This window comes from Hyla sarda, chromosome 5 (assembly GCF_029499605.1).
Source record: "Hyla sarda isolate aHylSar1 chromosome 5, aHylSar1.hap1, whole genome shotgun sequence".
NCBI lineage: Eukaryota > Metazoa > Chordata > Amphibia > Anura > Hylidae > Hyla > Hyla sarda.
The window spans coordinates 380624554-380647522 of NC_079193.1; the positions used below are offsets into that span (position 1 = coordinate 380624554).

General features: G+C 42.7%; 1 protein-coding gene across 2 annotated transcripts in view; it reads left to right on the forward strand.

Annotated features, from left to right (window-relative positions):
- The first annotated feature begins 3525 nt into the window (after positions 1-3525).
- Positions 3526-22969, forward strand: part of OPLAH (5-oxoprolinase, ATP-hydrolysing) — a 68365-nt gene continuing 48921 nt past the window's right edge. Inside the window, exons 1-9 of one of the 2 annotated variants that reach the window (XM_056522876.1) lie at positions 3526-3727; positions 3810-4001; positions 4194-4308; positions 5705-5828; positions 5938-6133; positions 6243-6408; positions 10077-10215; positions 10330-10397; positions 22050-22315. In XM_056522876.1, coding sequence (XP_056378851.1) covers positions 3560-3727; positions 3810-4001; positions 4194-4308; positions 5705-5828; positions 5938-6133; positions 6243-6408; positions 10077-10215; positions 10330-10397; positions 22050-22315 — 1434 coding nt within the window. In that variant the 5' untranslated portion in view covers positions 3526-3559. The remainder of the gene's footprint in view (positions 3728-3809; positions 4002-4193; positions 4309-5704; positions 5829-5937; positions 6134-6242; positions 6409-10076; positions 10216-10329; positions 10398-22049; positions 22316-22969) is intronic. The other variant, XM_056522877.1, reaches the window with a different exon arrangement.

Below are 22969 nucleotides of genomic sequence, written 5' to 3' on the forward strand. Positions count from 1 at the left end.
GTCCCCTGCTGTCATGTGCTGGCGCGCGCGGCTCCGCTCTCTAGGGCGCGCGCCAGCTCTCTGAGACTTAAAGCTTAATTAGCTTAATTGGCTTCCACCTGCTCCCTGGCTATATTACCTCACTTCCCCTGCACTCCCTTGCCGGATCTTGTTGCCTTGTGCCAGTGAAAGCGTTTAGTGTGTCCAAAGCCTGTGTTACCTGAACCCTTGCTATCCATCTTGACTACGAACCTTGCCGCCTGCCCCCGACCTTCTGCTACGTCTGACCTTGCCTCCGCCTAGTCCTTCTGTCCCACGCCTTCTCAGCAGTCAGCGAGGTTGAGCCGTTGCCGGTGGATACGACCTGGTTGCTACTGCCGCAGCAAGACCATCCCGCTTTGCGGCGGGCTCTGGTGAACACCAGTAGCCTCTTAGAACCGGTCCACCAGCACGGTCCACGCCAATCCCTCGCTGACACAGAGGATCCACTACCTGTAAGCCGAATCGTGACAAGTATATAACACATACCGTAATAATAATAATTAATAATGTGTTATGTACTATTATTATTATATTAGGTGTTATATAGTATTATTATTATTATCATTATTATTATGTGTTATATTATTATTATTATTATTAATATCCTTTTTATTATTAATATTATAATGTGTTATATACTATTATTATTATTATCCTTATTATCATTATTATTATGTGTTATATATTATTATTATTATGTGTTATATATTATTATTATTATTATTATTATGTGTTATATATATTATTATTATTATTATCCTTACTATTATTAATATTATAATGTGTTATATACTATTATTATTATTATCATTATTATTATGTGTTATATTATTATTATTATTATCCTTACTATTATTGTTATAATGTGTTATATACTTTTATTAATATCCTTTTTATTATTAATATTATAATGTGTTATATACTTTTATTAATATCCTTTTTATTATAAATATTATAATGTGTTATATACAGACTTTGCTGTGGATTGTGTCACTGATTTTACCGATGCTACTTTATAAGTGGTGATAGTCTGCGTGGCGCGATGTTTGTTTTCAATAAAAGTTGTAAAATCCCATTCACTTGTTCTGTAAAATCTGCAGATGGGATTAATACAAGTAATAAAACAGCAGCTGATACAAGACATTCATTCAGATCCATCTGTCTGATAACAACCAATCACAGCTCAGCTTTCATTCTACCAGAGCGATTTGAGAAGTGAACGCTGAGCTGTGATTGGTTGCTATGGGCTAAATCAGATACATTTTGAATGAGCCTAAAATGTTTGTTTGGCTGGTTCTGTGGAGAAGTCTTGTATGGGAGAAATCTTAATGACGGTCTAGGCCAGATAGTGAAGAAAAGAGAAGTAAACCACTCCAGTTAGAGAAGACGTCACCTGTAAATCGGGGGACTGGGGAGAGGAAAGTAAAACATATGAATTGTACTATAATCATTACAAAATGTCTCTTTATATATCTTTAAAAAATTATTTTTTTGGGGAATGGGCTGTCAAGGGGTACTCAGGCAAAAAAGGTTGAGAACCACTGTTCTTGATGCTCTCCTCCCTCTTCTTTAGGCTCCTCTTCCTTCTTTGGGCCCCTCCTCTCACTTATTGAGGCTTCACCTTTTCCTTATCAGGGCCCTTCCTCATGCTTATCAAGGCCCCTCTTCTCTTTTATCGAGGCCCATCTTCTTTTATTGAGACCCCTCTTCCCCCCTTATCGAGGCCCCTCCTTCCCCCTTATCGAGGCCCCTCTTCTTCCTTATTGAGGCCCCTCCTTCTACCTTATCGGGGCCCCTCCTCTCCCTTATCGAGGACCCCCTTCTTCCATATATAGGCCTGTCCTTCTTCTCCTATGAAATATGGATTGATGCTAAAATATTTGTAATTATTTTAACACATTTTACATACGGTTCCCGAGGGCACAGCCTTCTTTGAGTCTTTTGAGTTTGTTTTCTTGGTTTGGACTTTATCATTCCTTCTCCATTGAACCATAAAATGACCTTTTCATTCCTTTCAAACTCAACTGTGGAAGCAAAGGGATTAATGATTGTTAAAGAACATGCAGAAGATTTCTGCTGTGTCAGGTTTCAACTTTAGATCCATACTTTGTCTTATCATAGCATAACCCCTCATAAACGTATCCCCTCATCATCCAGTAGATGTATCCCCTCATCATCCAGTAGACGTACCCCTCATCATCCAATAGACGTATCCCCTCATCATCCAATAGACGTATCCCCTCATCATCCAATAGACGTATCCCCTCATCATCCAGTAGACGTATCCCCTCATCATCCAGTAGACGTATCCCCTCATCATCCAGTAGACGTATCCCCTCATCATCCAGTAGACGTATCCCCTCATCATCCAGTAGACGTATCCCCTCATCATCCAGTAGACGTATCCCCTCATCATCCAGTAGACGTTTCCCCTCATCATCCAGTAGACGTATCCCCTCATCATCCAGTAGACGTATCCCCCTCATCATCCAGTAGACGTATCCCCCTCATCATCCAGTAGACGTATCCCCCTCATCATCCAGTAGACGTATCCCCCTCATCATCCAGTAGACGTATCCTCTCATCATCCAGTAGACGTAACCTCTCATCATCCAGTAGACGTATCCCCCTCATCCTCTTCCAATAGACGTATCCCCTCATCATCCAATAGACGTATCCCCCTCATCATCCAATAGACGTATCCCCTCATCAGCCAATAGACGTATCCCCTCGTCATCATCCAATAGACGTATCCCCTCGTCATCATCCAATAGACGTATCCCCTCGTCATCATCCAGTAGACGTATCCCCTCGTCATCATCCAGTAGACGTATCCCCTCGTCATCATCCAGTAGACGTATCCCCTCGTCATCATCCAGTAGACGTATCCCCTCGTCATCATCCAGTAGACGTATCCCCTCGTCATCATCCAGTAGACGTATCCCCTCGTCATCATCCAGTAGACGTATCCCCTCGTCATCATCCTGTAGACGTATCCCCTCGTCATCATCCAGTAGACGTATCCCCTCGTCATCATCCAGTAGACGTATCCCCCCGTCATCATCCAATAGACGTATCCCTTCATCATCATTATCCAATTTGCCACAATATGACTCTTTGTTTCCCCTATTTTTACAAATAGTTGCAGATTTTACCAAGCTGTAATAATTTGGATTTGCATGAAAGCGTATAGTGTCATGTAGCTCTTAAAGGGAACCTGTCTTGTTGGCCATTCAGAACAATCTGCATAGCAGATTAGAAACTAAGAAGATCGTTATATAGATATGTTTATCTATAATTGAGAGGCAGGAGTCCAGTGGGTGGAGTCCAGTGTACAAGAGGATCCATCTACTGGACATTTGCATCCACCAAGCCTTGATACATTAGGTAGAAGTTTTGAGAGAAATAAAAATATCAAAAAGGGCCCCATAACAACTATATATCACCGATGACCGTATGTAATGTGAGTGTTAGGACATTCCCGAGTTTCATTCAGTTAACATATTGTATTTTCATAACAGGTGGTACCTTTCAGACAATGGCCAATCTTCAAAAGTTCCAGTTCGCTATAGACCGTGGTGGCACCTTCACCGATGTATTTGCAAGATGCCCCAGAGGAAAAATTTGTGTGATGAAATTATTGTCTGAGGATCCAGCAAATTACAAGGATGCTCCAACCGAGGGAATCCGGCGGATCCTAGAAGAGGTAAGAGGCGCAAAATTGGGATATATCACTGGTCTCCTATGCAGGGTGATCAATATTAGCTCTTCTGTTATTCCTCTCCCAGGAGACTGGTTGTACATACCCCCGGGACCGTCCTCTAGACACAGAGCAGATAGAATGGATACGAATGGGGACCACAGTGGCCACTAATGCTCTTCTGGAAAGAAAAGGTGAGAGGATCGCTCTGCTAATCACAAAAGGCTTCAAGGATCTTCTGCATATTGGAAACCAGGCCCGGCCCAAAATCTTTGACCTGGTAAGTGTCCACTTTATATACCATAGACCATATATGTGGGTGCAAAGGTGGCAGTCACATCTGGCTCTGGTACCTGAGGGGGCATACAGCTCCTCTGCCACATAAAAGGACCCCAGTATTATAAGTGGTACATGAGAGGTGGGGGACCAGATACCGATTTCACCGCTTTACCATCTACTTTGTTTTGCCCAGGAAATTCGGATGCCTGAGGTTCTGTATGAAGAAGTGATAGAGGTGGAAGAAAGAGTCGTTCTACACCAGAAGGGCTGTCAGCTTCCTAAAGACCTTTCACTGAAGACACTTAAAGGTGAGGGAGACCACAAATCTGCCAATGGTAACCTGAAGGACAGTGTGGTCATTATGGGTCCTCCATAGGGTGAGGTAACTTCTGGAGGGATCAGTAAAATAACTTTGTCTTCCCACTTTTCTCCCTATAGCACCCTTTCCAGCCCAGCTGGCATCTGTCTCTCCTGATCTCCCTATACACATACACCCTTGTCTCCTCCAAGTATATGTGCAGTCTGAGTATGGAGAGGGGGAAATATGCTGCCAGACACCTCTGTCTCCCTCCAGACCCCTCTGTCCTCCAGGCCCCTCTGTCCTCCTCCAGGCCCCTCTGTCCTCCTCCAGGCCCCTCTGTCCTCCTCCAGGCTCCTCTGTCCTCCTCCAGGCTCCTCTGTCCTCCTCCAGGCTCCTCTGTCCTCCTCCAGGCCCCTCTGTCCTCCTCCAGGCCCCTCTGTCCTCCTCCAGGCTCCTCTGTCCTCCTCCAGGCTCCTCTGTCCTCCTCCAGGCCCCTCTGTCCTCCTCCAGGCCCCTCTGTCCTCCTCCAGGCCCCTCTGTCCTCCTCCAGGCCCCTCTGTCCTCCTCCAGGCCCCTCTGTCCTCCTCCAGGCCCCTCTGTCCTCCTCCAGGCTCCCCTGTCCTCCTCCAGGCTCCCCTGTCCTCCTCCAGGCTCCCCTGTCCTCCTCCAGGCTCCACTGTCCTCCTCCAGGCTCCTCTCTCCTCCTCCAGGCTCCCCTGTCCTCCTCCAGGCCCCTCTGTCCTCCTCCAGGCTCCTCTCTCCTCCTCCAGGCTCCTCTGTCCTCCTCCAGGCTCCTCTGTCCTCCTCCAGGCTCCTCTGTCCTCCTCCAGGCTCCTCTGTCCTCCTCCAGGCTCCTTGGATGAGGCAAGTAAAGGGAGGGAATAAGAAAATATCCTACTGTTTGGTCCTGTGACATCTTCTATAAGAGAGGAGTAGAGATGCCCCCATACACACTGGATGGTCAGTCTAATGTCCAGCTTTATATTGCCACCGTTGTGGTTACAGCTTCGTTCAGCACCGTGACAACCATGTGGATCGTAATCATATTGGACTATTGATCAAGGGGCCATTGCAAACTTCCTGATTGCCAAATTGCCAAATGTCCTGATTTTTCACAGGACGGTCTCATGAACAGGACCACAAAGGGACAGATCTTATATATTTATGCCCTATTGGAAGGTTACAAGGTAAACCATGGAATGGACTTACAGTTAGGTTCTGGTTGCTTGGGACCTACCTGCACCATTAGTTATGTCTCTCTCTATATATTTTTTTTATTGCTTCTGCTCTTCACAATCTGATAGCGTCAGTCTTTGACCATAACCATAAAGCGATTGTAAAGTCTTCGATATGTTTTGCGCTGACATCAAATACACAGTGAGTGTGTGTTCTTCTATTTTTAGGTTCCACTGGTGACACCTTAGAGGTCTGGGAGCCAGTTAACTTAGAGAAACTGAGGATCCAGCTCCAAGATGTCTTGTCCAGGGGGATCCGGAGCCTGGCGGTGGTCCTCATGCACTCTTACACGTGAGTGGCGGTGGAGGGTGGTGTATGGCGTGATCATTCTGAGGGATCCTTGTCTTCATGTCAGTTCCCATTCTTTATCATAGAGTTGTTGTTTTTGTTGCCCTCCCAGGTGGTCCTCACATGAACATCAGATAGGGGAACTGGCACGTTCATTGGGTTTTACCCACGTATCTCTTTCCTCTGAGGTAATGCCAATGATTCGAATGGTGCCGAGAGGGTACACGGCTTGTGCTGATGCCTACCTCACCCCGTGTATACAGAGGTATCTGGACGGGTTTCGTAGCGGCTTTAAAAACCAACTCAAGGTAAGACATGGGATGTCCATGACCACACAACATAGCACTGGGGAGACGCCCATGTTGCCCGACTTTTGATGGTGATCTCGGATTCACACGATGCGTCACTTTTTCACAGGACCTTCAGGTTCTCTTCATGCGCTCAGATGGCGGACTGACTCCGATGCACAGCTTCAGTGGGTCTCGTGCCATCCTTTCTGGACCTGCAGGGGGAGTGGTAGGTTACGCTATAACCACCTATCAACCCGAAAACCCTCAGCCTGTTATTGGCTTCGATATGGGAGGTGAGATAGAAGATCATTGGGGGATCAAAACCGATTTGTAAATTACTTCCAGTACTTATCAGCTGCTTTATGCCCTGAAGAAAGTCATGTTGTCTTTCCAGTAAGACACAGTGCTCTCTGCTGCCACCTCTGTCAATGTCAGGTACAGTCCAGAGCAGGAGCAAATCCCCATAGCAAACCTCTCCTGCTCTGGACAGAGGGGGAGATTTATCAAAACCTGTGTAGAGGAAATTGGTGCAGTTGGCCGAAGCGACCAATCAGATTGCTTCTTTCATTTTGCAGAGGCCTTTTCAAAAATGAAAGAAGCTGCTCTACCCATCATGGTAGGTATAAGGGTGCATTAGTGCATTAAAGGGGTACTCCGGTGGAAAACTTTTTTCTTTTTTTTTTTTTATCAACTGGTGCCAGAAAGTTAAACAGATTTGTAAATTACTTCTATAAATAAATCTTTACCCTTCCGGTACTTATTAGCTGCTGAATACTACAGAGTAAATTATTTTCTTTTTGGAACACAGAGCTTTCTACTGACATCACGACCACAGTGCTCTCTGCTGACATCATGACCACAGTGCTCTCTGCTGACATCATGACCACAGTGCTCTCTGCTGACATCACGAGCACAGTGCTCTCTGCTGACATCATGACCACAGTGCTCTCTGCTGACATCATGACCACAGTGCTCTCTGCTGACATCACGAGCACAGTGCTCTCTGCTGACATCACGAGCACAGTGCTCTCTGCGGACATCTCTGTCCATTTTAGGAACTGCCCAGATCAGCATATGTTTTCTATGGGGATTTTCTTCTACTCTCGACAGTTCTTAAAATGGACAGAGGTGTCAGCAGAGAGCACTGTGGTCATGATGTCAGCAGAGAGCTCTGTGTTCCAAAAATAAAATAATTTCTTCTGTAGTATTCAGCAGCTAATAAGTACTGGAAGGGTAAAGACTTTTTAATAGAAGTAATTTACAAATCTGTTTAACTTTCTGGCACCAGTTGATAAAAAAAAAAAAAAAAGTTTTCCACCAGAGTCACCCTTTAACCTCTTAACGACGAAGGACGTAAATGTACGTCCTGGTGCCGTGGTACTTAACGCACCAGGACATACATTTACGTCCTAAGCATAACCGGATCATGCGCGGCAGGGTCCCGGCTGCTGATCGCAGCCAGGGACCCTCCAGTAATGTCGGACATCTGCGATCCCACGGATGTCCGCCATTAACCCCTCAGATGCCATCATCAATACAGATCACGGCATCTGCAGCATCGCGGTCACTTAAATGGATGATTGCATCGCCCGCAGTGCTGCCGCGGCGAACCGGTCATCCAGCACGGCAGACAGAGGTCCCCTCACCTGCCTCCGCTGCCTTCCGGGAGTCTTCTGCTCTGATCTGCCTTCCCGCATAGCACTGAACAGGATTAGCAATCGAATGGTTGCTATAAATAGTCCCCTATGGGGACTATAAAAGTGTAAAAATAAAAGTAAAAAAATAAAGTAAAAAAAATAAAATAAAAACGTAAATTTTCCCATTTTCCCTATTTCACCCCCAAAAAGTGTTAAAAAATATTTTATATACATATTTGGTATCGCTGTGTGCGTAAATATCTGAACTATTAAAATAAAATGTTAATGATACCGTACAGTGAACGGCGTGAACGTAAAAAAAAAAAAAAAGTCCAAAATAGCTGCTTTTTTATAACATTTTATTCCCCAAAAATTAATAAAAAATGTATTAAAAGTTTTATATAAGCAAATATGGTATCAATAAAAAGTACAGATCATGGCGCAAAAAATGAGCCCTCATACCGCCGCTTATACGGAAAAATGAAAAAGTTATGGGTCTTCAAAATAGGGGGATTTTAAACGTACTAATTTGGTTAAAAAGTAATAGAAAAGTAGGTTATAATGGGTATCATTTTAATCGTATTGACCGAAAGAATAAAGAACACGTCATTTTTACTGTAAATTGTACGGCGTGAAAACGAAACCTTCCAAAATTAGCAAAATTGCGGTTTTCTTTTTAATTTCCCCACACAAATAGTATTTTTTTGGTTGCGCCATACATTTTATGGTAAAGTGAGTGATGGCATTACAACGGACAACTGGTCGCGCAAAAAACAAGCCCTCATACTGGTCTGTGGATGAAAATATAAAAGAGTTATGATTTTTTGAAGGCGAGGAGGAAAAATCGAAAACGTAAAAATAAATTTGTCTGCGTCCTTAAGGGGTTAAAGGGGTACTCCGGCCCTAAGACATCTTATCCCCGATCCAAAGGATAGGGGATAAGATGTCTGATCGCGGGGGTCCCGCCGCAATCTCTCATGCAGCACCCACCTGTCTCACGCCCCCTCCCATAGACTTACAGACGTCACGCCCCCTCCCATAGACTTGCATTGAGGGGGCGGGGCGTGACATCACAAGGGGGCGGAGTCGTAACATCACGATACTCCGGCTCCAGGGTCGTAGGTCTTCAGACACGGACTGATCATCGCTTCGTGCAGCTGGGAGAGATGGGTGCTGTATGAGAGATTGCTGGGGGTCCCCAGCGGCAGGACCCCTGCGATCAGACATCTTATTCCCTATCCATATCCAAAAACACCAAAAGAACCTTATATAAATCCATACAATAGAATATATCTTTATTGAACAATAATGTTAAAATACATGTATAAAAGCGATTAGACACCAGAATTTATACAGGAAAGTACAAACAAATAAGCTCAGGATATAAAGATGTAAATAGCACATGAATAAGAACCAAACATTTACCCAAAGTAGATAAAGGGACAAGTAGATAAATAAGCTACAGTACTGCAATGGTTAACAGGTTACTATAACAAAGGACAGATCCTAAGATAGAAATAAGACAACAATCTTATACCATTTGTGGTGCCAAGTCCCGACGTACGTTTTTCTGCTGTGAGCTTCATCAGGGGGCCTGATATAGTAACCGGTTTACCATAGCAGCACTTCAGCCTATTTATCTACTTGTCCCTTTATCTATTTTGGGTGAACGTTTGGTTCTTATTTGTGTGTCCTCTTCCATTGTACTTTCCTGTATGTGTTCTGGTGTCTAGTTGATTTTATACATGTATTTTATTATTATTGCTTAATAAAGGTAAATTCTATTGTATGTATTTTGTATATGTGCACTCTGTTACAGATTATAGCTTGCAAAATTACATTCTAGGAAGTTGATACTTTACCAGACGTACAGTGACCCCACCAGCAGAATAGTGAGTGCAGCTCTGGAGTATAATACAGGATATAACTCAGGATCAGTACAGGATAAGTAATGTAATGTATGTACACAGTGACCTCACCAGCAGAATAGTGAGTACAGCTCTGGAGTATACAGCATATAACTCAGGATCAGTACAGGATAAGTAATGTATTGTATGTACACAGTGACCCCAGCAGAATAGTGAGTACAGCTCTGGAGTATAATACAGGATATATCAGTACAGGATGTACACCCCACCATGTATGTATATATATTTTGGAGCTAAAATGATACATCTTTATATTGATAGTATTTCCCCACTCCATCAGTTCTGTGTTATTGGTAATATATAGGTCCTGGCTTGGGGGTCCCTGATGATGTCCCCATATACAGGGATGTACAGATCACTACATGACAGTAAGGTCCTCTTCTCTTTATCGTACAGGGACCTCTACAGACGTCAGCCGCTATGCTGGAGAGTATGAACACGTGTTTGAAGCCACCACAGCAGGAATCAGTATTCAGGCCCCACAGCTGGACGTGAACACCGTAGCAGCCGGAGGGGGCTCCATGCTTTTCTTTAGGTGAGTGTCTGTCGATGAGGGTGATGTCATTGGCTCTGTGTAAGTCTATAAGTTCACACATAGTGGCCGGTCTAATTATAGATATAATTAATATAATTGTCTCCATTTTTGCAGGTCGGGATTGTTTGTTGTCGGTCCGGAGTCTGCAGGAGCACACCCTGGACCAACCTGTTACCGGAAAGGTAATGTGCATTTAGAAGGTATAGAAAGTGAGCTTAAAGGGTTATCCAGGAAAAAGCTTTTTTGTATATATAAACTGGCTCCAGAAAGTTAAACAGATTTGTAAATTACTTAATCCAAGGAGAATGAAGACAAACCGGCACTCACCAATCTTCTCTATAACATTCCTTCTTTATTGCAAAATACTCACAACATATAGAATGTAGAAGTGGGAGAGGGATTGACGTGGGGGGTACACAAACAGGCAACAGATTCTGTTTCACTCGGCTAGCGAGCTTCCTCCGGCCATGAGAGTCAGGAACGTGTTCTGGTTCTTATACAGGTGAAAGGTGGACCCAGAATTAATCTGGACCACCTACCTGCTCTGACGTGATTAGTGTGAACTCTATGGCTCACACCATTGGCTGTAAGTCGCCATTTTCTATACACGTCCGAAGAACTCAGCAAACATACAAATACTACGTATAAACTAGGTATTTAAAAACACGGTGCATAATCCACTTTCTCATTTAACCCCAGCGGGCCCGCTGCGGCAGTATGTATAATCCAAAAGGTTTCTCGTTGTAATAAATATTTATCTAGATTTATTCCTGGTCTTGGTCTTACTCTTTCTATTCCTGAAAATTTTTACAGGTCTGTCTGTCCCCTGTGGGCTTCCATTACATGGGCGAGCAGGCGCGGGGCTCCTTTCAAAGTGCGGAATGAGTACATATGTTCTCCGATTCGCGCATTCAATTGCCTGATCGTCTTCCCTATGTAATGAAACCCACAGGGGCAGAAGATCACGTATACCACTTATTTAGTACGGCACGTAATAAACTCTGTGACAGTATGTGTAATAGCGCCCATGCGCATCATCTTCAATTCAGCATTGAACTTGCAGAAATTACCAGACTTACAACTATCGAATTTTTAGATGTGAAACTTATCGTAGACCACAACAAAATTGTTAGCGAAGACTACAGAAAAGAGATGGGCAGGAACACCCTTCTTCACTACGTGAGTTCCCACCCCTGTTCTGTGAAGAAGGGTGTTCCTTATGGCCAGTTCATACCCCTTAGAAGAAATAACGCATTAGAGACTACTTTCGAAAAACAGGCAGATGCAGTACCCAGTACAAGAGACAGAGAGACAGTACCCAGTACAACTAGTTAGAGAAGGACGAGAAAAAGCGAGTAGAATTCAAAGAGAGGCGCTTTTGTAGAGTAAAAAGAAAAAAGGTTTTACAGTAGACAATAAATGTTTTACTTTCACATTTCAGAACTCCCCTAATAATCCAATGATAGAAAGAGCAATAAGGCTGGGTTCACACCACGTTTTCTTAAATACGTGGTCGACCACGTTTTTGCCTGCGGTCGGGAAACCGCATACGGCCGAAAACGAAGTCGACCAGAGGCTGCGGTTCACTCCGGTCGGCTCATAGACTTGCATTAAATACGGTTCCCGAATACGGCTGAGTGCGGGCGCCGCGATTAAGCCCCGCCCCCTCCTCCAAACCGTATACGGGAACCGTATTTAAGAAAACGTGGTGTGAACCCAGCCTAAGAAAGAATTGTCTTTCTTCTAGAAAGTGACTCCGAGCTAAAATAAGTCGCTATGAGGAATCCCCTTATTTCCTATAGGAAAAACAAGACGTTAGGAGACACTCTGAAAAAAAGAGAAGTAGACTCCAATAAAATGACATGGCTCGAAAAATCCGCCCCAAAAGGGAATTTTGCTTGTAAGTCTTGTTATTTCTGCAAGTTCAATGCTGAATTGAAGATGATGCGCATGGGCGCTATTACACATACTGTCACAGAGTTTATTACGTGCCGTACTAAATACGTGGTATACGTGATCTTCTGCCCCTGTGGGTTTCATTACATAGGGAAGACGATCAGGCAATTGAATGCGCGAATCGGAGAACATATGTACTCATTCCGCACTTTGAAAGGAGCCCCGCGCCTGATCGCCCATGTAATGGAAGCCCACAGGGGACAGACAGACCTGTTAACATTTTCAGGAATAGAAAGAGTAAGACCAAGACCAGGAATAAATCTAGATAAATATTTATTACAACGAGAAACCTTTTGGATTATACATACTGCCGCAGCGGGCCCGCTGGGGTTAAATGAGAAAGTGGATTATGCACCGTGTTTTTAAATACCTAGTTTATACGTAGTATTTGTATGTTTGTTCTGAGTTCTTCGGACGTGTATAGAAAATGGCGACTTACAGCCAATGGTGTGAGCCATAGAGTTCACACTAATCACGTCAGAGCAGGTAGGTGGTCCAGATTAATTCTGGGTCCACCTTTCACCCGTATAAGAACCAGCACACGTTCCTGACTCTCATGGCCGGAGGAAGCTCGCTAGCCGAGTGTAACAGAATCTGTCGCCTGTTGGTGTACCCCCCACGTCGATCCCTCTCCCACTTCTACGTTCTATATGTTGTGAGTATTTTGCAATAAAGAAGGAATGTTATAGAGAAGATTGGTGAGTGCCGGTTTGTCTTCATTCTCCTTGGATTAAGAAGTTTGGATTTTTTGCTGTTTCTAGCGAATCAGAGCACAACCATATCTCTGCACTGTTCTCATATATGACACATTACATCCCAAGTCCCAACAAGTTTACCCTAGCAGTGCCGGACATTGTCGCCTTCTTTTGTGTGTGAGATTTGTAAATTACTTCTATTAAAACATCTTAATCCTTTCAGTACGTATGAGCTTCTGAAGTTAAGTTGTTCTTTTCTGTCTAAGTGCTCTATGATGACACCTGTTTTGAGAACCGCCCAGTTTAGAAGAGGTTTGCTATGGGGATTTTCTTCTAAACTGGGCGGTTCCCGAGACACGTGTCATAAGAGAACACTTAGATAGAAAAGAACAACTCAACTTCAGAAGCTCATACGTACTGAAAGGATTAAGATTTTTTTAATAGAAGTAATTTACAAATCTGTTTAACTTTCTGGAGCCAGTTGATATATAAAAAAAAAGATTTTTCCTGGATAACCCTTTAAAGGGGTACTCCGTCCCTAGACATCTTATCTCCTATCCAAAGCTATCCAAAGGATAGGGGATAAAATGTCTGATCGTGGGGGTCCCGCAGCTGGGACCCCCACAATCTCTGTGCAGCACCCAGCGCCAGGGGGTCGTGATGTTACGGCCACGCCTCTCATGATGTCACACCACGTCCCCTCAATGCAAGTCTATGGGAGGGGGCGTGGCTATGCCACGCCCCCTCCCATAGACTTGCATTGAGGGGACAAGGTGTGACTTCACGAGGGGCGTGGTCATGACATCCCGACCTCCGCCACCCGCTCCAAGCGTTCGGAACAAAATGTTCCGAACGATGGGGCAGCGGAGTTCCCCTTTAAGTGTGTTGTAGAGCACAATAAAAAAAAAAACATGGCTGTTCTCTTCCAGATACAGCGCCACACCTATCTGCGGGTCGTGCCTGGTACTGCATTCAAGTGAAAGGAGCTTAACTGCAATACCACATACAACCTGTGGATAGGTGTGGCGCTATAACTATGTTTTTCTAATCCCTTAGAACAGCTTTAAAAGAGGTACTCTGGTGGAAAACATTTTTTTTTTTTTAAATCCACTGGTGCCAGAAAGCTAAACAGATTTGTAAGTTATAGAAACAAAGAGGTCAGTCCTCAGTGTCTCACCCACATCTGTGAGTATGTGATGGATATCTGGTGTAAATAATTAAGCCAGTTATAATTAATATACTATTTAATATACAGTAATAAAATGTTAATAAAAAATTTCTCTAAAAGTTGCGCCTCCGCAGGGCCCTTGCGGTAAATAGGCTCCCTTAAGAGAATATGTTAGTACAATTCCTTATAGAAATGGTGATCTGATATATTACTGCGGTTCACCCTTATGTAAATTGTTACATGTAAAAATCATGCAAAGAAAATACATAAAATAATAATAATATTGCCAAAAGATAAATAAAGTCCTGTGGTGGAATAACCTGTAAAAATAAAGTCCTGTGGTGGAATAACCTGTAAAAATAAAGTCCTGTGGTGGAATAACCTGTAAAAATAAAGTCCTGTGGTGGAATAACCTGTAAAAATAAAGTCCTGGGGAAAAAAAAAAAAACTGCAGAATCCAATTAATTCCTAATGTTTCCAATCCTGTGGATAAATGATATGTCCAAATTTGATAAAAACAATATTATTCCCAGCAGACACTGGATCTTTAAATTGAGAGTGTCTCGATGTATATCCTGTTTGAAGGAAAACTGGGCCCACTGTGCCACTCACCGCCCTTTGCTCAGATGTTCACAGGGTCTCGAGATGTGACTCCACGGGATGGTGACTTTTCGACTGGAGGTGGCGACAACCAGTAATGGAGTCTCTTCTCACAGTCTAGTACCGTTGCCTGCAGATGGTAACAGTGCTCGCTTCGGCGAGAAGATGGATACCGCCCAATGAAAGCTGCGTGTAGAGGCAGCAGCGTGTGATGTAATTGGTCAGCTGATTGCTGGTCAGCTGACCTCAAATGCACTCGATCCCGGTATGTCCTGCAAGTTGGAATTTGCCCTGGCTTCGGACGGGAGGTTGCAGAGTGGCCTGGAGGACGTGGTTGTTGAGTCCAGTAATTGACGCTGGATAACAAAATCACAGTTGGCTGCTGATGGATCCGATACATGGATCCTCCTCATTACCATCATGCACATCACACTCAACACAGAAGATATCACCAGTCACACACTCCATCTTATCATCACCGGAGTTATCCCAGACACAACGAATACGACAGAGACCACAGTCAATACCAACATCCGAACACACAGAGGTTCAATCAACCATAAGAAACACAGAGATATCACAAACCAATTTCACCGGTGAAATCACGAGAAATGAACACTATCAAAGTATATCAATCAACAACAAAGGAAGGACTACTATTGAATCAAACACAAAGCCCCAGAAAAAGAGGGTACGACGGAGAATTAGGAGAAACAGAATCACACATTCTACCACCAATGAAAATGGGGAAAACACAACAAAGTCTGTCCAATCCACAATCATAAATTTGAGTAACACAGAATTGACAAAATCACAGGAATTACTACTAAACAAAGGGTTAAAATTTGCACCTGATCGCAATTTGAGAAAATTTTATATATATATATATATATATATATATATATATATATATATATATTGGTCTTGAGAAATATGTACGTAACATATGTCTCAAGAAATATTTCATGCGTCACCCAATTGAACAAAGTGTCTCATCCTCCAAATTCATAGATTGGATGCAGACCCCACAGCAGATTACAGTAAACAGTTACACAATTTATGTAAGGAAGCGTTGGAAGTTGGGATCATTGATGAGGTCGAGTCGAGGTTCATCTTGGGCACCACCGATAGGTTACCTATTTTTTATTGTTTACCTAAAACCCACAAAAATTATTTTTTCCCCCCTGGTCGCCCGATAGTATCGGGCATCGGGTCAGTCGCGTCAAATTTATCACAGTTTGTGAACCGATTTCTACAACCTTTTGTTCAGAAAACTGAGTTTTATTTAAAGGACACAACCCAAATCATTAAAATATTGGAACAATTTGATTGGACCACAGATCACATTTTAGCCATGTTGAATGTCAGCTCACTTTACACTATAATTTAACACAATCATGGTTTAGCAGCTGTCAGAAATTTTTTAGAAAAGGGTGATATTTTAGAAGACCAAATCAAATTTATTTTGGATTCTATCGAATTTATTTTGACTCACAATTATCTTTACTTTAAATATGAATATTATTTACAGCAAAAGGGTACGGCCATGGGTACCAGGTTCGCGCCAAGTTATGCCAATTTATTTATGGCAGCTTGGGAGGCAGTTACCATCTCTCCCATCCTCGGCACGAACCTGGTACTATGACAACGTTATATAGATGACATCATTTTAATTTGGAAGGGCCCTAGGGTGGACCTCGATACCTTCATCAGTGATCTCAACTCGAACGAATATAATCTTAAATTCACATCTACTTTTAGCCAAGTGAAAATTGAGTTTTTAGATATTGAGATATTTCCTGTATTAAATCGCCTCAATTGAAAAACATTTGTGAAACCTACAGCTAAACTTAGCTTTATTAAATTTAGTAGTTGTCCCTTACCTCGGTGGTTGATTAATGTTCCCACTGGACAATCTAGACGGTTAAAGCGTAACTGTACGGAGGAAGTCCAATTCCAACAGGAGGCTGAGACATTAACAGCACAATTCTTAGAGAAAGAATATCCTCTAGAGACAATAAAAAAATCACTAGAACATGTTAGTAGGTTGGACAGAAAAACCTTTTTTGAACCCTGAGAAAACAATATTACAATAGAGGGACGACCGACAAAAATTATATTACCTATTAATAAAGAATACAAACAGGTTGAAAAGATCTTTTCTAGACACTGGCATCTAATCAAGCAGGATAAACTAATAGGGAACATATTACCAGACAGAACTTTGATAGTATATACTAAAGCCCCAAATCTTGGTATAGCGGTAGCACCAACAGTGAAAAAACCTAAAGGGAGAGCGGTTACATCCACTTGGTTAACTACAAAAGGTTTCTTCCGTTGTGGCTTGTGTCCTAACTGTATGATTACGAGGGGACACAAGAAAACAAAAGTCAAATCGACCTCTGGCTCATTCAAATGGGAGATAAATGACCCCCTTTGAATTACATGTTATGAGCTCATTGATGTACTGGGGGTGTAAGAGACAATATGTGGGAAGAACGAAACGATTATTGAAAGTCAGGATAGCGGAACATATAAATAATATAAAAAAAAAAGGGGTTTTGAAACACCCTTTATCCTTACACTTTACCCAGGTACACAATAAAGACCCGGCCAGTCTGACATTTGTTGGCATTCAGACTGTGAAGGAAGATTGGCGGGGTGGGAGCGATCTGTCAAGGATGTCAAAGATGGAAACACAGAGGATTTATGAATTAGAAAGTTTGGAACCGAAGGGGTTAAATGCAAGTCTAGAAATATTTGGGTTTTTATAAAGGGATGGGTCTCCCATTAAGGATTCGCCCTGTTATGATACATTGGGACGTCTCCTCAAGGCGATTCCTATCCCAACCCTAGACCATCCTTTCCTTTATGTATTTTTATTTTTCATTTTTTTATTTTTATGTATTTTTATTATTATTTTTAATATTTATTTATTTTTTATTTTTATTTTTTACATTTATTCCTATTTCATTTTCCTTTAATTTTTATGTTTATTTTAAGTTTATTTTTATTTTCATCTTCTTTTTAATTTTTATTATTATTTTTATCTCCAATCATTTATTTGACTAAGTTATTTTCCTGTCAATACTTTACAACTAGAGAAGATTTTCAATTGGTATCTTTTGATAAATATATTTAAAAACCATTAACCTGTATTCACATGGTGCTATTGGTGTTTTGGTCAATGGATTTCTGTTTCCCATTTTGGATGTTGGACCATATAGATCCAGACCATATTTTCATAGGATCAGCGAAACCACACAGGTGGATTAATTATAAAAGTATAAAAAAGCCAGGGTTATAGTGCAAGGCATTCAGTTCTTTTATGTACCACTGAGGAAAGGGTCAGGACACCATCCATAGATACCTCGAAACGCGTTTGGTATTGCTACAAGTTCATATTTGATGCGGTTCACCTGCGGTTTTATTTTGCTATATAGAGGGATCATATTGGAATGATTGTCTGTCCGTGTATATTATGTCCGGGACATTGAGGATTCAAGGACTTTAACTTTCATTATTAGAAGGACTACTACTACCAGCAGACCTGTTTGCGATCCATCAGCAGCCAACTGTGATTTTGTTATCCAGCGTCAATTACTGGACTCAACAACCACGTCCTCCAGGCCACTCTGCAACCTCCCGTCCGAAGCCAGGGCAAATTCCAACTTGCGGGACATACCGGGATCGAGTGCATTTGAGGTCAGCTGACCGATTACATCATACGCCGCTGCCTCTACACGCAGCTTTCATTGGGCGGTATCCATCTTCACGCCGAAGCGAGCACTGTTACCATCTGCAGGCAACGGTACTAGACTGTGAGAAGAGACTCCATTACTGGTTGTCACCACCTCCAGTCGAAAAGTCACCATCCCGTGGAGTCTCATCTCGAGACCCTGTGAACATCTGAGCAAAGGGCGGTGAGTGGCACAGTGGGCCCAGTTTTCCTTCAAACAGGATATACATCGAGACACTCTCAATTTAAAGATCCAGTGTCTGCTGGGAATAATATTGTTGGATCAAATTTGGACATATCATTTATCCACAGGATTGGAAACATTAGGAATTAATTGGATTCTGCAGTTTTTTATTACCGTATATCCCGGCGTATAAGACGACTTTTTAACCCCGAATTTTCTTCTGAAAAGTCGGGGGTCGTCTTATACGCCGGGATAGGAATACCTATGATTATCTGCCCGGGCCGGCTCCCGTGTGTGGCTGCAGGCAGAGCAGGTAAAAACTAATACTGTATACTAAAAACCAGGGTGCCTCCAGCTGTTGTGAAACTACAACTCCAAGCACGGCAAAGGCTGTCCGGGCATGCTGGGATTTGTAGTTTTACAACAGCTGGAGGCCCCCTGGTTTTTAGTATACAGTATTAGTTTTTACTTGCTCTGGCCGGCCCCCGCCTGCAGCCACACACGGGAGCCGGCCCGGGCAGATAATCATAGGTATTCCTATGCCGGACATCCCTGTGTCCCCAAAAATGTTTTCGGGACATAAGGATGTCCGTCGGTCACTTACCATTCCCCGGCGTCCTCCTGCGATTCTCCATCGGTCCTCCTGCGGTCCGGTCCTCCGTCTCTATGGTTGTACGCACGGGACGTCAGTGACTTCCTGTGCCTACAACCATAGAGGCAGAGGAGCGCAGGACCAGGAGGACCGCAGGAGGACGCGCCGACCGGGGCCTGGTGAGTGACCGGTCGTGCCATCTTAAGTGATCCGGTCACCGCTCCCCGGTCCCGGCACCTACTGCTATGGTCCATAGGCCATAGCAGTAGATGGTGACCCAGGCCGGAGGAGCGGTGATCGGAACACTGTGGGGGCAGTACAGACATACAGCCTGCAGCCATACACTGTATATGGCTGGAAGCTGTATGTCTGTTGGGGGGAGCTGCCAATCTAATGTGGGGGGGGGATCTGCCTACTATTGTGGGGGAACTGCTGACCTAATGTGGGGGGAGCTGCCTACAAATGTGGGGAGAGCTGCCTACAAATGTGGGGGGAGCTGCCTACAAATGTGGGGGGAGCTGCCTACAAATGTGGGGGGAGCTGCCTACTATTGTGGGGGAGCTGTCTACAAATGTGGGGGGAACTGCCTACTATTGTGGGGGAAATGCTGACCTAATGTGAGGGAATTGCCTACAAATGTGGTGGGAGCTTCCTACTATTGTGGGGGGAGCTGCCTACAAATGGGGGGGGAGCTGCCTACTATTGTGGGGGAACTGCTACTAATGTGGGGGAACTGCCGACCTAATGTGGGGGAACTGCCGACCTAATGTGGGGGGAACTATACTGCCTACCTAATGTGGGGGGAACTACAAGGTACAGTACATCGCGGTAGGAGGGGTAGTCTTATATGGCGAGTATATCCCAAACTCTATATTTTAACTGTAAAAGTTGGGGTTCGTCTTATTCGCCGGCATATATGGTATTTTTTTTTCGGGACTTTATTTTTATCAGGCTATTCCACCACAGGACTTTATTTTTATCAGGCTATTCCACCACAGGACTTTATTTTTATCAGGCTATTCCACCACAGGACTTTATTTTTATCAGGCTATTCCACCACAGGACTTTATTTTTATCAGGTTATTCCACCACAGGACTTTATTTTTACAGGTTATTCCACCACAGGACTTTATTTTTATCAGGCTATTCCACCACAGGACTTTATTTTTACAGGTTATTCCACCACAGGACTTTATTTTTACAGGTTATTCCACCACAGGACTTTATTTTTACAGGTTATTCCACCACAGGACTTTATTTTTACAGGTTATTCCACCACAGGACTTTATTTATCTTTTGGCAATATTATTATTATTTTATGTATTTTCTTTGCATGATTTTTACATGTAACAATTTACATAAGGGTGAACCGCAGTAATATATCAGATCACCATTTCTATAAAGAATTGTACTAACATATTCTCTTAAGGGAGCCTATTTACCGCAAGGGCCCTGCGGAGGCGTAACTTTTAGAGAAATTTTTTATTAACATTTTATTACTGTATATTAAATAGTATATTAATTATAACTGGCTTAATTAGTTACACCAGATATCCATCACATACTCACAGATGTGGGTGAGACACTGAGGACTGACCTCTTTGTTTCTATATTTTTTCCATTATCCTTGAGTGAAGGAATCCAGTTAACCTCGTGTCCCTTTAGTGTGAGCTCCACAAACTCTCTTTTTTTTACTCTCTTTTTTAGATTTGTAAATTACTTCTATTAAAAAATCTTTACCCTTCCAGTACTTTTTAGCAGCTGTATGCTACAGAGGAAATTCATTTCTTTTAGAATTTCTTTTTTGCCTTGTCCACAGTGCTCTCTGCTGACACACCTGTCCGTATCAGGAACTGTCCCGAGGAGGAGAAAATCCTCATAGCAAACCTATTCTGCTCTGGACAGTTCCTGACACAGACAGAGGTGTCAGCAGAGAGCACTGTGGACAAGATAAAAAATAAATTCAAAAAGAAAAGAATTTCCTCTGTAGGATACAGCTGCAAAAAATTACTGGAAGGGTAAAGATTTTTTAATAGAAGTCATTTACAAATCCGTTTAACGTTCTGGCACCAGTTCATTAAAAAAAAAAAGTTTTCCACGGGAGTACCCCTTTAAGGAGAACCCTTCCCTTTTTATATTCATCTCAGTTACTGAGTGTTGATTCCCCCCTTTCTCTCTGGACCCTTTCACATTGTGCTGTAATAAATAATATACAGTGCGCATCTATATTTAGAATAAAAAAGTTTTACCTGTAACGTAAATACAACTTTATAATACATTTTGCATTTAAAGGGGTACTCCGGTGGAAAACATATATTTTATTTTATTTTTTTAATCAAATGGTGCCAGAAAGTTAAACAGATTAGTAAATGACTTCTATTAAAAAATCTTAATCCTTCCAGTACTTATTAGCTGCTGAATACTACAGAGGAAATTCTTTTCTTTTTGGAACACAAAGCTCTCTGCTGACATCACGAGCACAGTGCTCTCTGCTGATATCTCTGTCCATTTATGAACTGTCCAGAGCAGCATATGTTTGCTATGGGGATTTTCTCCTACTCTGGACAGTTCCCAAAATGGACAGAGATGTCAGCAGAGAGCACTGTGCTCATAATGTCAGCAGAGAGCACTGTGCTCATAATGTCAGCAGAGAGCTCTGTGTTCCAAAAAAAAAAAAAATGTCCTCTGTAGTATTCAACAGCTAATAAGTACTGGAAGGATTAAGATTTTTTAATAAAAGTGATTTACAAATCTGTTTAACTTTCTGGCACCAGTTGATTTAAAAAATAAAAAGTTTTCCACTGGAGTACCCCTTTAAACTGTGTGGGAACACGATGCTCTGTGACGTTATACTGACGATTATGAGACTCTAACGTATTCACGCACTCACTCTTCTCTAGGGGGACCGCTGACGGTGACGGACGCCAATCTCTGTCTGGGCCGCCTCCTTCCCGATTACTTTCCTCGGATCTTTGGTCCGTCTGAGGATCAGCCTCTCTCCAAGGAAGACACGCTACGCAAGTTTAAGGAACTAACTTTGGAAATTAACCAGTTCCTGCACAGCCGATCAGGGGGAGGAGCTTCTCTCAGCGTGGAGGAGGTGGCCATGGGTTTCATCCGAGTGGCCAATGAAGCCATGTGCCGTCCAATCAGATCGCTCACTCAGGTGCCGACATTAGACAACTGTATAATCCACCGTCACAGTCTCTATTCAGTCACTTCCCATTGTGTTAATTGATAATAAATATTATTAACTCGTCTGTTTTTGGAAGCGTTCTGACTTCGTAGCTTATTTTCGCACATCCTTAAAGGGGTACTCCGGTGGAATTATTATTTTTTTTTTAAATCAACTGGTGCCAGAAAGTTAAAACAGATTTGTAAATTACTTCTATTAAAAAAAAATCTTAATCCTTCCAGTACTTATTAGCGGCTGTATACTACAGAGGAAATTCTTTTCTTTTTGGATTTAGTTTCTGTCTGACCACAGTGCTCTCTGCTGACAACTCTGTCCATGTTAGGAACTGCCCAGAGCAGGAAAAAATCCCCCAACCTATGCTGCTCTGGACAGTTCCTAAAATGGACAGAGGTGTCAGCAGAGAGCACTGTGGACAGACAGAAAAGATATCTAAATATGAAAAGAATTTCCTCTGTAGTATACAGCAGCTAACAAGTACTGGAAGGATAAAATTGTTTTTAATTAGAAGTAATTTACAAATCTGTTTAACTTTCTGGCACCAGTTGATTTAAAAAAATGTTTTCCACCGGTGTACCCCTTTAAACAGATTTGTAATTTACTTCTATTTAAAAATCTTAATCCTTC